General features: G+C 41.4%; 1 protein-coding gene across 9 annotated transcripts in view; it reads left to right on the top strand.

The window, feature by feature from the left end:
• The window catches only part of MICAL2 (microtubule associated monooxygenase, calponin and LIM domain containing 2), a 111799-nt gene extending 103714 nt beyond the window's left edge, over window positions 1–8085 (top strand). For 5 of the 9 annotated variants that reach the window (XM_075502115.1, XM_075502119.1, XM_075502118.1 and 2 more), the window contains 3 exons: window positions 2452–2551; window positions 3796–3869; window positions 4794–8085. In XM_075502115.1, coding sequence (XP_075358230.1) covers window positions 2452–2551; window positions 3796–3869; window positions 4794–4978 — 359 coding nt within the window. In that variant the 3' untranslated portion in view covers window positions 4979–8085. The remainder of the gene's footprint in view (window positions 1–2451; window positions 2552–3795; window positions 3870–4793) is intronic. The other 4 variants (XM_075502122.1, XM_075502121.1, XM_075502120.1 and 1 more) reach the window with 2 other exon arrangements.
• The last annotated feature ends 8234 nt before the right edge of the window (window positions 8086–16319 follow it).

The raw sequence follows: 16319 nt of genomic DNA, 5'->3' as shown, positions 1-16319 counted from the left end.
ATGGAGGAGGAAAAACATGGGCTATTTTTATTTCAGCTTGCACTGAGGATTTTGATAAAATGTGTGGCATTTTTGCCAAGTGCGTTACTCTTTGCTTACTTCAATCAACCTACAATACACAGTCTTTTATTAGAGATACAGAGTTTTTTAACGTGTAAAGAGGAAACATTGAAAAAAAAGAATATTTTTGCCTCATCAAGAAAATAGCAAGAAGGGAATAGTAACCCTCTGTGTGCATGCAGGACATATGCATACCTGCAACTGCAGTGGTTTTACTGACAGTAAGATAGATCAAATTTTGATGATAGCTTCTGATGGTGGCATACGAACACCTAAGGCTTTGAATACTGACGCTGCATCCCTGCATTGGATCTGTGAGAAACCACTGTTGGCATGTCCCAGTGAGAACTGCTCCAGCAGTCACTCTGAGAAGACGTTTTTTATCACCGCTTGCTGACCTGGAAGATCCCACAGGAATGCATCCATTACTGCCAAGTTTTAATGGAATCACGCAGAAATCAGACCAAGATTGCTCTGCCGTCTCCTGCTGCTTTATCCTCCCACTTCATGGTAACTTCAGATTGGGGTCAAATCCTGATGAGAAATTGCAGGACTGCACCCAAGCCAGCATGGCTCCTGTCCTCGGCGTGGGGCCCATGTAATTCCTCCGACGCTGGCAGGAGGTGACCCAGGCTCTCTGGGATGCCAGTGCCTGGTGAAGGCACACAAATGGGCTGGTGATCCCAAACACCCAACGATTTCCCACCTGCTCAGGAAGGTTGCTAAAGGGCTGCATTGGGCGAGACCATTACTGCCCGAAGGAGATGGGCTTTAAACTGCTGTTCTTGAGTGGAGTCAAATCCTGGCTTTGACGTTAAAGTGAGGTACAGCTGAAGCAGTAGAGGCAAGAAGGTAATTCCTGGCGCCAAGAACAAAGTGCATTTCAAAACAACAACAGAAAGGCATCTGAAATGCTGCTGAGCTGTCCAGGACTTTGCCTATCTCTCTGCTTGGTAACCTAGTTTAATGATATTCTTGTAATTGTCATCTCTGGAGCTTGAACCTGAGACCTTTGGGCTTAAATTTCAGCACTCTCAGTCATCTGAAATAAAGGTGCAGGCCTCTTCAAGGAGGAGAAATCACATTAGTCTCCATCCACAGAAAATAGCCAGGCTGGTTTATGGGGATTTTATGCTTGGTTATCTAGCAGCGTGATGTAAGGACCGAGGAGGAGAGAGCTGTGTTCCCCTGCCTGCTGTCGGCAGCTCCTCTCGCTTTGTCCCGGGTCCGGCTGTCCCTGCCTCCAACACGCGGCGCAGCATGGTGGGGTGTGCAACTACCACGTGCCGAGGCAGGAGCATGGGCTGGCTGTTGGTTTTATGCTTCTGAAGGGGTCAGTGTGCCACCTAAATTGTTGCCTCAACCTGGAGCAGCGTAAGATATTTGCTTCCTACAAGTGATCACTATTTTGTGGCAACAGACGGCAGACGGGCAGAGCAGACGCTGTGGGAGGTGTGTTTGCGGTGCCATCACTGCTGCTGTAATTCTGCATCAAAGGGTGGTGGGGTGGTTTTGTTTTGTGAAGAAGATGAATGGAAAATGTGAAGTGATGAGCGTGTTAAAAAGGACAGCAAGGAAAAGAAATATATATATGCTCTGACTTGCCATTTGAAAACACCCAGGGGTTCTTCATTGTCAAATATTTTTGTACAGACAGCGTTTCAGGCCCTCACCTGGTGAAAGAGAAATCCGTCCTCATCTTCAGCAAGGCAGAGTCAAGCTGTGAGCTCTTTGGGAGAGAGACCATCTTGTGTTTCATGTCTGTATAGTGCCTACCAGTGATGCCCTGGCCCAACATGTTACAAAACCACCCAGTAATAATAGATTTGTCCAGTCCCACAGCCTTTCCCATCACTCAAAGCAGATGCAGATTTAGAGGCCAGTTGGCAAATGAATGGAAATTTGTAGAGGATTTGATTGTGTGTCTGATGTCCACTGGAAGCAGGGACTAAGTTGATACATGCCAGCATGTACATCCTGAAGTGCAATTGTGTTAATGGGATATCCATTTATACATGTAGTTCAGCTGCTGGAGTCCAGTATCAACAGAGAAACTATGTTATCAAAGACAGAACTAAGAGAAAGAAGAAGTGCCCATTAAAAAAAGAAAGTCTGTATGATTATTTGAAAGAAAAAACTTAACTTCCAAAACAGAAGTGTTTTTAAATCTAATGCATCTTTAACTGCAATAAACTACAACATTCAACCAAATGTAGACAAGAATGTTATACCTGCTATACCCAGACATTACTGATGTAATTATATACAGTAAAAAAATCTACATTTGAACTCACCTAGGCTTACAAATGAGGACTATTAAAGTGAACTAAGGTAGTGAGAGCATTGGAAGGAAAGCTGGTAATGCACACTTAAGTCTCCTATTTTAAACAGATTCAGGCACAAAGGATGAAACTCAGATGCTGCATGAATGGTTTGAGCTGGTCCTGGAGAAGAATAAATTAATGCGTTACGAGTCTGAGCTCCTGATTATGTAAGTAAGGACAAGCATTAGTACTAAAGATGGGGAGGGGAGAGTGGAAAAGTGTACTCATAATACACCTGAACACCTTGCTGTGTGCTGCAGTTTGAGACTGTTGTGGAACAAATGTACCCAGAGTAGCTACAATCAGTTTTGAACACAGGTTTTCCATTGAGCCCTCCTCATCCTTCCCTCTCACAGTGGTTCAATTATTTCAATCCTACACGATACTCTAAACCAGTATAGCTTATAGATGCTCTGCCTTTACATAATGTGGGTCTAATGAACACTGGGGCACTTTCTCCTGTGGAAGAAAAATAGTCTGACAGATTTATCTCAGTTTTTATTGGACATAGGAGAAAAGATCTAGGAATTCACTCCAGCGATGAAACAAGCAGATACACCAAGCAAATAAAAATGGTCTCAGATGCCACTGTTTGTCATTGATGGAAACAATATTGGCTGTAGCTCCCTTGCCTCCTTGGAAACGCACTCAACAGATAGGCAGAGGTGACTCTCAGCTATTTTCTCCACTATTTCTGGGCAATGTGGGAAGGCGATGAGAGCTGCAGCAGTCATTACTCACCCTTGGATTTCACACCAGTGCAGGCTCCTTGTTGCCATTTATCATTTCCATATCACTCAGTCAGCCCCCCACGCTGTGTGCAGAGCTGCAGCCCAGCCACCACCTCCAGCTGCACCCCAATTTCTCCCCAGCTGTGCTGATGCTGCCAGGGGCCAAACCTTTTCTTTCCCCTTTGATTGTCATTGCGTGTTGCGGTAGCAATGATTCCTGCTCACAACTGTCTGCAAAGCAGAGTTGAAAAAGCAAAAGCAGACTGCTTTTATCACTGCAGGACACAAAATGTTGTTGTCTGGATGTGTTCACATGTGCTAATTCCCTTGCCTCAGGACTCGTTCCTGTGCAGAGGGCCTGGCAGGGCCCTTCGTGTGTGGGAGCGTTCAGTCCTATCCAGAATTACATGGTGGGTGCCACCAACAAAACACAGCTGGTTAAAGCCTTAAGGGTTGCAGTGTATGAGGGAGCTTAATCTGATACATAATGCAAAAGGTGGTAGTGGTACTTCTGGCGTTGCTGTCACAATGTAGGCACAGGCAAACCTTTTAGCCTTGACTGCTTATGAGGAGAAAATACTGGATAAACAGAACACAGAATCTCTTGGTTGAAAGAATATTAACATACATGCCTTCCTTGAAAAAAGCTTATTCTTTAACGTACTTGTTATTGTACCTAGAGCCCAAGAGCTAGAATTGGAAGACCACCAAAGCAGGCTGGAACAAAAGCTGAGAGAGAAGATGGCCATTGATGGTAAGTCAAAGGGGAGAGTATGCTCCAGCCCACAGTGACAGGCTATGCCTGTATTCGTCCCTGTTTGCTCCAAAAAGGACCAGAGTGGCTGAGGCTCTTCCTCCTGTGCCCTTCTGCGAGTGCAGCTCAGCCAGCAAAATGCAACTTGTGAGATTCTTCACTTCTAGTGAAGACAGCTAAGCTAACCTCCCCAGTTCTACACAGAACTGGATCAGAAGCACTTGCACATGTACTTCTACTAATTGTGCTGCGCAGGCAGCAACATCCAGCTAACATGTGATGATGGGCAGCAACGGAAAGTAATTTCAACCACCTAAACACAAAAGAGGTTATCTGCTTTTATGTTAATTGTAGCATTACTGGTTGCCGCAGTATTTTGGAACTGCTTTTAGGTACCTGGGATTACAGCTTGGGCTTGTCCTTTCATTTGGTATGAGAAAAGCGAGCATGGGAAGGAGGAATGCAGGGAGAAGGGGGGTTACATAGCACTGAGTACCCCAAAATATGCTGTTGTGCTCTAAGCATGTGGAACGTAAGTGACGGCAGTTTTCAATGCATTTTCTGAAAAACACTTTCCGTTTTCTTACAGGCACTACGTTTCATGGTTGGGCTTTTTACCTTATAAACTAAACTTAAATTCCAGCTTAAATGTTTTTATAAACAAGTAGTGCTCTTCCTACCCCTTCCAGTCTAAGTTTTGCTAAAACATCTACTCTAGACATTAGGAACCTTAATAGACAACCTTAAATGCCCCAAATGCAGGAGAAATTTTCCCTGAACTGTAACATGAAAAATATTAACTGCTATTTACTTCATTTGTCATGGACTATAATATTAATTCAAGCTGTACACCAACAGTTAAAATGCAAGGTGTTAACAACAGTGTGATCTGGATTTTTAACCTCTTGTTTTGTGATCTTTTAGACAGCCTTAAAGATGAGATGGATCTGAATGAGGAGGATGAAATTTTTACTGAGATGATGAAAGTGGTTGAAAAAAGGGATAAACTCGTGTCTACCTTAGAGGAGCAGAGAGTGAAAGAAAAAGCAGAAGACCAGCACTTTGAAAGCATTATATTATCTAGAGGCTATCAGCTGAGCAGGATTTAAACAGCCACATGCAAATAACCATGATTTCAGCAATATTTGTAATCATGGAGATACAGTCTTCTGAAAAATGAAGGAATTCACATTTAAAACCAGTTTATTTGGGAAATATGTTGTTCTGTTATCAAAAGCTCTTATTCAGTTCTTTTGCTCGAGTCATTCCACTATCAGCTTAAAGGATGACTGGAATACAGAATAGGACTGAATTTACCTGTCTGATGGGCATCAGGGTCTGTGAAAGGGAAATCAGAGCTCTGTTGTTTTCTTGGAATTTTATTTTAATGCTGAGAATAGAGTTTCTGAGAAACATGATGACATCATTTAGTATTTTTGAGACGGCATTACTTTCCATCTGTTTGTCTGAATATGTATGTGGTTTTGTTAATATTTTGGCACAGCCAAGCCTTGGTGAACTATTTAAAGGTCAGAAAGCAAGCATCTCATATAAAAATAAGGTTAGTTTTTATTTCTGGTGGAGGAAGGGTCGTTTGACTAATAACTACATATAAGCACTCATTAAAACTACTGTAAATGGAATGTCAGAAATTAATTTTCCAGGTATTTGTAAGTTTTAGTGCACCATGTATTTTTGAACAAGAAGTTAAAGCCATATTAAATCCCTACATGTTGTAAAATGGTAAGGGATTATCAAGGGGTGACTACCCTTAAAACTGTTAGATGCTTAAAAAAGCTTTTGTATGTCACAGATTAAGGTCTTTAAAATATGCTAAATGACGATTAGTATTTATAGGGTAGGCTTTACAATTGCTTGATAACATACATCAGAAATAGTATCACAGGGTGTGATGAGTGGTGTAGCAGTTAAAGATCTCCCTAAGAATAATTCCTCAAAAGGACTGCAAAAAATGTTGAGTTTGCAATGTCAACATTTGATAGAAAATATTGTGGGTATATTTAAACTACATTTATCTTGCTGCTTAAGAATATATGCATATTTTTTGCTGAAAGGAACTCTCTCATCTTTTTTGTACATGCATTTGTAGATACTGGCAAAGCAGATGTGCAGAAATTCTCCTTAGTATTTGGTGTAATTTAAGTACTTTTTAAAATCTGAGATAATTCTGCAATTTAAGATTGATAGTATTCTCAACTGTATGTATGATGCACTAGATTTTGAAACTGAAAAAACAAAGAGAAACTGAAAAGGCTGTTTCTTTTTGAATATCGCTTTACCTCATGCTCTAAGAAGATTTGATGTTCTCGTTATTTCATGAACGGTGCTAATTTGCAGCAGTTGCCTATGGTACAGCCAAAGCTAAAAGCATTCCTATTACAAAAGCTTTAAACTAACAAACCTCTTGGTAAGTACTTGTAGGGTAACAGACGCACTGCATTCTGGCACAATAATTTATGAATTATCTTAAGTTTTTGCTGTATTGTAAGAAATTTAAAATACCCTTTCTAAAGATAAAAGCAAGATTTTACTATTGACTACAGATAAATAATATACCTCTATTGGTGCAAGGAATATACTATTGTTCTGCAATATTTATGTATTTATATTTATTTATTAGACTGTTTAAAGAGGATAAGAGTGTCTGGTTGCATTTTACAGTTTGGATGTTGTCTCTGATTTTGATTGATGAATATGTATTTCTAACAGCTATGTATAGGTAAAGCTGTGCATAGTGGAGTAGATAGCTTTATGGATTTGGTAAATAATTAGTAAAAAAATATGAATTAAGATTTTTAAACAATGTTCTCAGTTACCATAACTTGAAGGGATACCCTTAAAACATAGCACGTAGGGTTTTAACAATATAATTTGTCTTTCATTGCAGTGGAAAGATATAGTAGAGTCCTTGAATGTGTTCCAAAATTACCATCAGACATTTTTTTTTTCTGTCATTCATAGGCTAAGCATACCTGATCTTCAGATTACATTTTTATTGAGATGGATTGCAGTGATTGATTTTTAAACTAACTCTATTACTTAAGATTGACACAAAGTAGGAGCAGGCAGGGCAGCAATAAATATTTTAATTTTTCTCTGTTGAGATCTGCTGGCATTTCCAGGTTTTTGGAGAAAATTTCTGGATTTTATCATTGTTCCCAGAAGCCTCATGTAATCCCACAGAACAAGATTGTCTAGAACATCTATCACAGTTTTCTGTGGAAATCAGAGAGTCATAATGCTTTCAAGGTATTTTTAAAAAGTTTTGAAACAAGCTGCTTAGTGCTTTGCACAGGAGGGGAATTCAGCAGAAACCTCCAGTTATAGCAGTCAAAGATTGTTTTTTTCACCTCACTTTTACAATCTAAAAAGCCCATTCACCTTAGTGTTGCTGCTATACAAAGAGGAGGAGGAAGGGCAGCCTCAGAGAAACATGATGTCCCTAGTCCTGAGGAGGAGATTCCTCTACCAAGGTCCAGCTTGCTTGCCCGGGGGAGATGCACATGCTGCAATCAGTCAGGTTCAGGTTGCTCTGAATTGTATATAAGCCCTGAGATTTCAGTTTACAGCAGATACCTGTTCGGCTACAAAACCAAATGTGAAAGGGTGCTTTCCTTTTAGCTCCAAAGATTTGAGTTCTTGAGAGTATTAGAGTCAACAGAAGCTGAGGGCCATCAGCATTTTATGGACCTCAAAAATATTCTTTGCTAAAAAGATACTTTTCTGGATACCATGTGGTCATAACACATGCTCCACCCAAAACTGTGTGTCTGTTCTTGGGTGGAAAAACCTGTCAGGCTACTGTTACCCTGCCTGATATTAAGTACCTCACAAGATTAGATCAAAAAATGACCTGTGCAAGTGATTTAGAAAAATAATCTCTTAAGTCATTTAAAGCAGGTCTTCATATATCGTGAGAGTAGAGAAGGAGGGAAAAAAAAGAAGCTGTGTGCACTGTTCACAGGTCAATTTAAGATGGTTGGCTTGTATTAGAAATGTACTGAAACACTGGTTTGGTTATGAGCCTTCTTGCTGCTCAATCTTTTCTGTAAATTGACTCACTAACTTATAATAGGTTTGTTCATTTTTAAGTCCTTGGCGCTGTCATTTTTGGGTATAACGTGATGTGCTGGAATGTATTGACTATGTCTACATGGACAAGATGTGAGCAATTTTCTATTTGAAAAAATAAAATTATATCTCACTCTCCGAAGTCCCTGAATCATTTCCATAGCAATTTCTCTCCACCAGTATCTACAATGTAATAATGAGTGTCTAGGAAAGACCTATAGGTAAGAAATTATATCAGTTTCTTAATTCATATACTGGTAAGTAAATCACATAGTCTTGCAGTTCACAGATTCATTTTATAGTTTAGGAGTAATGACATCCTGAACTTAGAGGGCATTCGACTCTACCTTTAACACAAGAGGTTGCGAACTCCGTGAGATCAACAACTTCCTCACATTCTTACGTAGGAATTCACCACCTAATATCCTTAGGCATGACATACAAATTATAGCAGCTCCTTGAAGACTTGAAGGAAAAGTGTTACTGCATGGATCACTAAGAATTGGTGATCAAAACCTTTAATTGCTGATTTTCAAATTCTGCTAACTTTACCCCTTTCAGGTAATCTTGGGAGAGCCTTACAGAGAAAGACAATGTGCTGCTCAAGATGAGAGAAGTGGATAAGCAAGATTTGGGCTTATGTTAGTGCCTGCACCGTTGTCCCCTGCTCAATGACTCTGAACTGATGGATAGTTCTCGCAGAATCACAGAATCGTATAGTTTAGAAAAGACCTTTAAGATCATCAAGTCCAACCGTAAACCTAACACTACCAAGACCACCACTACACCATGTCCCTAAGCACCTCATCCAAACGTCTTTTAAATACCTCCAGGGATGGCGACTCAACCACTTCCCTGGGCAGTCTGTTCCAATGCCTGACAACTCTTTCAGTGAAGTAAAATTTCCTAATATCCAATCTAAACCTCCCCTGGTGCAACTTGAGGCCATTTCCTCTTGTCCTATCACTCGTTACCTGGGAGAAGAGACCGACCCCCACCTCTCTACAACCTCCTTTCAGGTCGTTGTAGAGAGTGATAAGGTCTCCCCTCAGCCTCCTTTTCTCCAGGCTAAACAACCCCAGTTCCCTCAGCCGCTCCTCATCAGACTTCTGCTCCAGACCCTTCCCCAGCTTCGTTGCCCTTCTCTGGACACGCTCCAGCACCTCAATGTCTCTCTTGTAGTGAGGGGCCCAAAACTGAACACAGTATTCGAGGTGCGGCCTCACCAGTGCCGAGTACAGGGGCACGATCACTTCCCTAGTCCTGCTGGCCACGCTATACTTGATACAAGCCAGGATGCCATTGGCTTTCTTGGCCACCTGGGCACACTGCTGGCTCATATTCAGCTGGCTGTCAACCAACACCCCCAGGTCCTTTTCTGCCAGGCAGCTTTCCAGCCACTCTTCCCCAAGCCTGTAGCGTTGCATGGGGTTGTTGTGGCCCAAGTGCAGGACCTTGCACTTGGCCTTGTTAAACCTCATACAATTGACCTCAGCCCATGGATCCAGCCTGTCCAGGTCCCTCTGCAGAGTCTTCCTACCCTCAAGCAGATCAACACTCCCGCACAACTTGGTGTCATCTGCAAACTTACTGAGGGTGCACTCGATCCTTTCGTCCAGATCATTTATAAAGATATTAAACAGGACTGGCCCCAACACAGAGCCCTGGGGAACACCGCTTGTGACCGGCCGCCAACTGGATTTAACTCCATTCACCACTACTCTTTGGGCCCGGCCGTCCAGCCAGTTCTTTACCCAGCGAAGAGTACACCCGTCCAAGCCATGAGCAGCCAGTTTCTCCAGGAGAATGCTGTGGGAAACCGTGGCAAAGGCTTTACTGAAGTCTAGATAGACAACATCCACAGCCTTTCCCTCATCCATTAGGCGGGTCACCTTGTCATAGAAGGAGATCAGGTTGGTCAAGCAGGACCTGCCTTTCCTAAACCCATGCTGGCTGGGCTTGATACCAGCACACAATATAATGGGTTGTACGAAACGAGTGATGATATTTAAATCCAGAGAGATGACAAGACCCAATTAACCAGATTAGAGTACTCACCATGTACTCCAATACAGGGGGCTTTCAAACTTTTGATTATTTACCAGCTCCTAAAAATTCAGTCCACTGTAGCATGACTTTAAGACTTCTGAAAATAGCTTTGCTTTTCTTACATACCTTTCTTGACCGAGCAAAGTAGTTCATGGACCCTGTACCAAGCAAAGTAATTCAGGGACCCCACGTCAGATGCCCACAGACCACCTGTCAGAATCCACTGCTTGCTTAAAAACATAAATCAACCAATACAGCAATCCTTCTACAGAAACTCATTGGTTCAGATTACAAAACTGGTTCTTAGTAAGTCTCATGCTTGTACCTGGAGATGCAGTCTTCTTTTGTTGACTTCACTTGGCATTGTATGGCACTAGATCCAATAATAAAAATAAAACCGTTGTCTCTTAGAAAAAGGAAAGGTTCAAAACAAATTATTTCAAGTTGGAAAAGCCTATGAGCAACAAATTCTGTAAAAAACCCCCTTATAGCTGAATATTACATTTTTTTAGAAAAGTAAAAAAATTTTTCCACTTATTTCTGCTAACAGTTGCACATAATGAGGCACACCAACTGGTCAAAACTCCTCAGTTTTTCTTCATCTAACAGGTCAACTTAAAATCCAACAAGTTTACATTAAGAAAACCATAAGAGTAGAACTGCAGAAGGTGTCATATGGTCTGGACAAATTTACTAATTCTTGGGTTTAATACATCCCCATTCTCCAGCTGGCCACTGTGCAGATGAGGTTTGTGGCATGTATCTTTTTATTCTCCAATATAAATTCATCAAGAATGACTGAAACTTAATAGTAAAACTTAGATGTTATCTCCCAAAGAACTCCAAGACACCAGAAGTTTGAAAGCGTTTTCCTTGGTATGCGTGTGCATCAGATCCACAGACAGCAGTGGCACGCATCAGGGGGCAAGGCTTGCATTTTACTATGTTAGCTGGTCCAGTCCAGTGCTTCTGGGCCAAGTTTCCTTTCTTTTGTCGAAGGCACATACTGTGAAAATACAGGGAGACTACATCTGTTTTGCTTGCACAGGAACAGGGAGAATGCAGCAGCGTTTCCAGATACCATCAGCCAGATGCCAGGACCGTACATGGTAGCTCTGGACAGCCACGCTGCACAGCCTGCCCCAGAGCCACAAACACCTGCCCTTCAATACAGGTCAACTTCAGAGGACAGACGGACAGCTGCTTCTCTTCAGAGGTCAAGGTAATTTTTGACATATTTGAACTGAGGTTTTTCTTCTAGTGTCATGTCCTTTCCCTTCCGTCTTGTGTGCCTCAGAGGCAGCTGGCCATGGTGGTGACTCCTCTGATAATACCACATGTAAGCTCTCAGGACTGCACAGGAATTACCTGCCTGCTGGGTTTATTGGAAGTAATACGTCAAACTTTTATCTGTGTTCAAAACCTTACAGCCACATTGACTTCTTAGCCAGCTGGGCAACAGCTGGAGGACCTGGCTGGCTCGGGAGCAGGATGTGGGTAGAAATGCTACCATAGGAATTTACTGAAGCTCCCCTCCTATTCACAGCACACACACACTTGTCCCCTCTTCAAAAGATCATAGGTCTAAAGAAGCTCAATTGGACAAGAAGTTCAGGAAAAGGATTTTGTAAGCCATTATTTGACTCAAGATCAATCCATTTGCCCCCAAGGTAAAGGAACACCTCGCTGATTTTTAGGGTATTTGGCCAGGTTTCTCTGGGCACAGGCAAGAAACACAGAGGTCTTGTGCTTTGAAACCTCTGCTTGTTAGCCCAATGCATATCTGATTTCAACTAAGAATTTCACTTTAGTTTAGTAGTCTCTTTCCAGAAGATATACTCTGTTTTCTTTCATGCTTGAGCAAGTAACAGGATGTGGCTTAGCAGATTGGAGATTCTGTACTTCTTTTAAGACTTTGCTACTGTTAACATCTAAAGCTGCCCCTGCTGGGTTTTGCATGGACCATACAGTTTTTGCATAGTTTAGCACGATGGGTTTGCCATGTTAGCATGCAAATACTACCCTTGCAGTCTTCATGGCAGCCACATCTCATGAACCTAGATCCTGGCAAATACTTCATGATGAGTAAGGTATTTGCTGGATTTCACCTAAATCTCTTTGCCTAATATTTATGAACAAATTGTGGTTTCTTCTGTTGGTTCCAATGAACTACAAAAAGAGACCCGGTGGCCCTGCGTGCAACAATGTGCTTGCTGGAATATTCATGTAACACAGATGTACAAAACTACGGGCATAAGTGAAGCTTATTAAGAAAAAAATCATAATATTGATTTTTTTTCTAAAACTACCTCAAGAAAGCCAGATGTAAATGCAAGCAAACTTGGCCCGGTATTTATAAATAACTGATTGATGGAATGACATGTTATCAGAAGCATTAAATACCAGGATGATGTTCTCATCTTACTGAAAAGTTTAAAACCCACTTTCTTTCCTTTGAAACTTTCCAGATAATTAATCTCTGTGACTGTATACAACATCTTATCTTTTGTCTTTCATGTACATTTTTCCTCATTGCATCTTAGTCTATCTTTTTTGCTCCTTGATGTACAACAAAAAATACACTGTACTTTTTAAGAAACTGGTTGGAAATACTCTGATACTTTTATGAAACTATGTTAATTTATTATTTGTTATATTATTTATTTAAAGAGAAGATTCTTATCCCAAAGAAGTTACAAGTTGAGAAGAAAGCATAGATCTGTTTTAAATTGAAGCATAATCATATGCTCAATCTTAAATTCACCTTGTGAGCTGGAAACAAATTTATCCTCAAGTGTGAGTTTTAGAGGATGGTGGCAATGAAAGTTTGGAGCCCTTCTACCCCTGATACTGATGCTTTCTGCTATTATAATGTAGCCACATTGGGATGATCAGTCAGCCCTGGGCCTGTCTTATCAGGTCTGCAATTGCATACAGCGAAGTCCTTTGGGATGCATAAACTTTCTTGTATGGGTATGGAATAAGAGATGTGGATGTACAAATGCCAGCCAGGTATAGCTGTGCTTTAGCCTGCTCCCTGCACTGCCTCTCCCAGCACCATGCAGAGGTGGCCACTGCCCGCAGCCATGTGAAGAGGAGTGGGGCTTCCTGGTGAAATTCAAAAACACTTTCCTGCAGGACAGGGCTGGAGGCAGCTCATGCTTCCCAGGCTCCTGGGGTGCCAGTGTCGGCCACAGCCTTACCTCACCTGAGGAAGCAGGTGCCCGGCATGTCTTGCTCACGGACACGTGCAGGAGCACCAGGTCCCGCCAGAGCTGTTATCTCCAGGTATTTTGGGGCACTCTCAGGAAAATCTCAATCAAGAAATAGATGTTAAATGTCTGCAAAGTAACCTATATGGAAATGCCTTCTTTTCTAAGCAGGCTCTTTTAATGTGCTCTTAACCATTAGGGCAGGGCAAGCATGTTCAGCAGTTAACCGCACAGAATTGGCAGGTCAGTAGAAGGCTGACCACAAATACTCAGAAAAATAAAGAGGGTAGTCTTTGATCTAGTTCTGTTCTTCCTGAAATCAGTGAAGCATATTACTGTAGGCAATCACAGCAATAGCAGTAGGTTGATAAAACATTTTTGAAAGTTCCACTTCCACTTTTTAAATGACCAAACGGTCAAAAGGCTAGAGCAGAGGTACACCTAGGAGAAAAACGTTAGGAGAAAACTCCAAGACAAATGAATATTTATTGCAAAGCCTTAAACAGTTTGGCTGCATCAGTGCTCTTTCTTACTAGCCTAGCCCATGGCCGGTATATTACGTACCCTGCTTCTTCTGCCTCATTCGGGAAGTAAGGCTCTGTTCGTGATCATTCTGAGTCCCGTAGTAAAGGAAATAAAAAACAGGTGTGCATGGACAGATATGCAGGTGAATAAGAATGAGTATGTGGATTTAGCCTTCTTTTATTGCCTGGCAAAAGTATATATGTGATCAGGATACAATTAATTTGAGCTACTGGTTGGCTCATCTGTAAGACAAGGTGCTGACAGGGAGCACAGTGAGAGCTCTTGTGGTCTGCTCCAGATTTCTATATGCCAGATGCAGCGGGGCCAGCCTGAACGGCAGCCTCTGACTGCTGTGTCCTGTGCGTGGAATCATGCAGCACGATCATGAAACTATTCAATTATCAAATATAAAGCAGAGCAAAAACCTAGCCAAACAAAAATCCCCACCTAATTTATATGCAGCTTTTATTTGTGGTTAAAATACTGTAAAAATAAGAGCTAGGCATTTAAAATCAACATTCCTATATCTGCCATAACTTAGACCTTGTGGGTATCTATAAGGCCTTTTGTGCTGAATGCAATATTAATTTAAGGTCATATGTCCATATATATTCCCACATCAAAAGAAAAGAAAGTAGCATATGTAGTTCTAAATTGAAGATACAGGAAAAAAAATGTTGTAACTATCCTCAAAGAGAAACATCACAAGTGGAAAAACACTGCAATAATGTTATACCCAAAGAACTGCAAATAAATTCTGAAAGAAACCCATAAAAAAATCCAGTAAACTTGTCTGTCCATTGCTTTAGCATTATTACTTAAAGCACACAGTATTTGTGTTTCCAGATTTGATAAAGTTGATTTTAAACACATTAAGTTTCATTTAAAATTTATTTTCTCCTTGTGATGTGAAACACTCATAGCTCATGAGGCTATTAAATCAGTAATATTGCATTTGTTGTTAATTTACATATGCCGAGTGTAGTGAAATAGGAAAGAAAGATGCTGAGTCTTTTCAGCTATTTTGTGTGAGACTTAGCAAATGCATGTTGAATTCTGACTTTTCTGTACTGCACAACCCAGCACCTGTTACTATTTGTGAGGTGTCTGGCTTGTTCTTTCTGTCTTTAACACAAACGTAGTGATACAAAGGCAAGCACACTTGTGCTTGCCAAAATGCTGTCTCTTCTGCTGTGCCCACAAAATCCTATATTGACATCTACGTATAGTCATTTGGGTCCAAATGGAGATTTAGTTGCGTCATTGCTCTGTTTGTGAATGCCACAGATTCACATGCATATAAAAAAGGGCTTGACGTGTTTAGTTCTCCTTCTTTTGAAATAGTCTTTTATTATGTTCTTAAAAATTATTCAAAACTGTTTATCTCCTAATCCATACACTGTGTGATTAGGACTTCTGTAAAAAGAGAATAATGTGTGAAATTCAGACTGTTCTGTAGACAACAGCCCTGAGACACCATCGGTGCTACGAGCCAGAGAGCAAATGTAAGGAAAGGAGAGACAGTGCTTACGGCTTGGGCTCGTTCCTGCTTTTAACTGATGGCAGTATGGATGAATAAAGTTTTTCTCCAGGGCATATACTAACTGCATGCAACAAATACACATTGATGTCTACCCCCCATCAGCTTACCAATGTTACCGGCTTGTAAAAACACAACAATTATTAGCCTATTTAGAAATATCCTCATGATAATTTCATTTCACTTATTATGCCTAATGGATAGCTAGATATTTGCATGAAGTGTGTGTGGCTTTTTGCCTGAATTGTTAATCGAGTGATTAAGTGGTAAGTGAAAGTAGTGCATCCAGACAACATTAATGCTGTTGCAGTCCTGGGTGCCTCCTGAACCAGTCACAGCAAATTATCTGTTTTAAAGACACTTCTCTCTTAAGCTACTCATCTGCAAATCAAAGCAGGATTGGTATAGGCAATCTATCATGCTAAGTCACCTTTCTTTCCCACTGGCTTTTATACCAGTCTGACTACAACAGTTGGTTTCTTTTGTAGAAATGGGTATGATGATGCCGCCTGACCACAGATGTAGCTGAAACCTACAGCCAGAAGGGCTGCTTTGCAAAATGTGCTCAGGACTGAAAAGTATGTCGTAAGCTTGAACTTCAACTTGCACAAAACTGTTTAGTGACACTTTATTACTTCGTTAGTTCTTTTCTATTGGTGCTGACCACGGGGTGTAGAAACATCTGCCTGCAGCTGCGACCCCTCATCCTTCCAGAGCCTTAACTTACAAATAGTTATGGCTGAATTGAACTGTCTGAGCCCTGGTCCAGCCTGTCTATAGGTACGTTTAACTTTTGGCACCTTTGTTAACTACACTCTCATGCATGTGGTCACTTACGCTCGGGCATTTTACCAACCAGCCTGAGTCAGTGACCAACCGCACTGCAAGGCAGTGCAAAGGTGGATGGACCATGGGGCGAGGCACTGTCCTGTGCCTCAGTGTACAGCTGGCCACCCAAAAAGCTGTGGGTCCCCCAGCTGCGAGGGGAACGTGGCCTTCTTACCACCCTCGGGCTGCAGCCCTCCTCGAGGC

The sequence above is a fragment of the Mycteria americana genome, chromosome 5 (assembly GCF_035582795.1).
Source record: "Mycteria americana isolate JAX WOST 10 ecotype Jacksonville Zoo and Gardens chromosome 5, USCA_MyAme_1.0, whole genome shotgun sequence".
NCBI classification, from domain to species: domain Eukaryota; kingdom Metazoa; phylum Chordata; class Aves; order Ciconiiformes; family Ciconiidae; genus Mycteria; species Mycteria americana.
The sequence above is the reverse complement of the archived record's forward strand: the minus strand, read 5'-3'. Positions and strand labels throughout refer to the sequence as shown.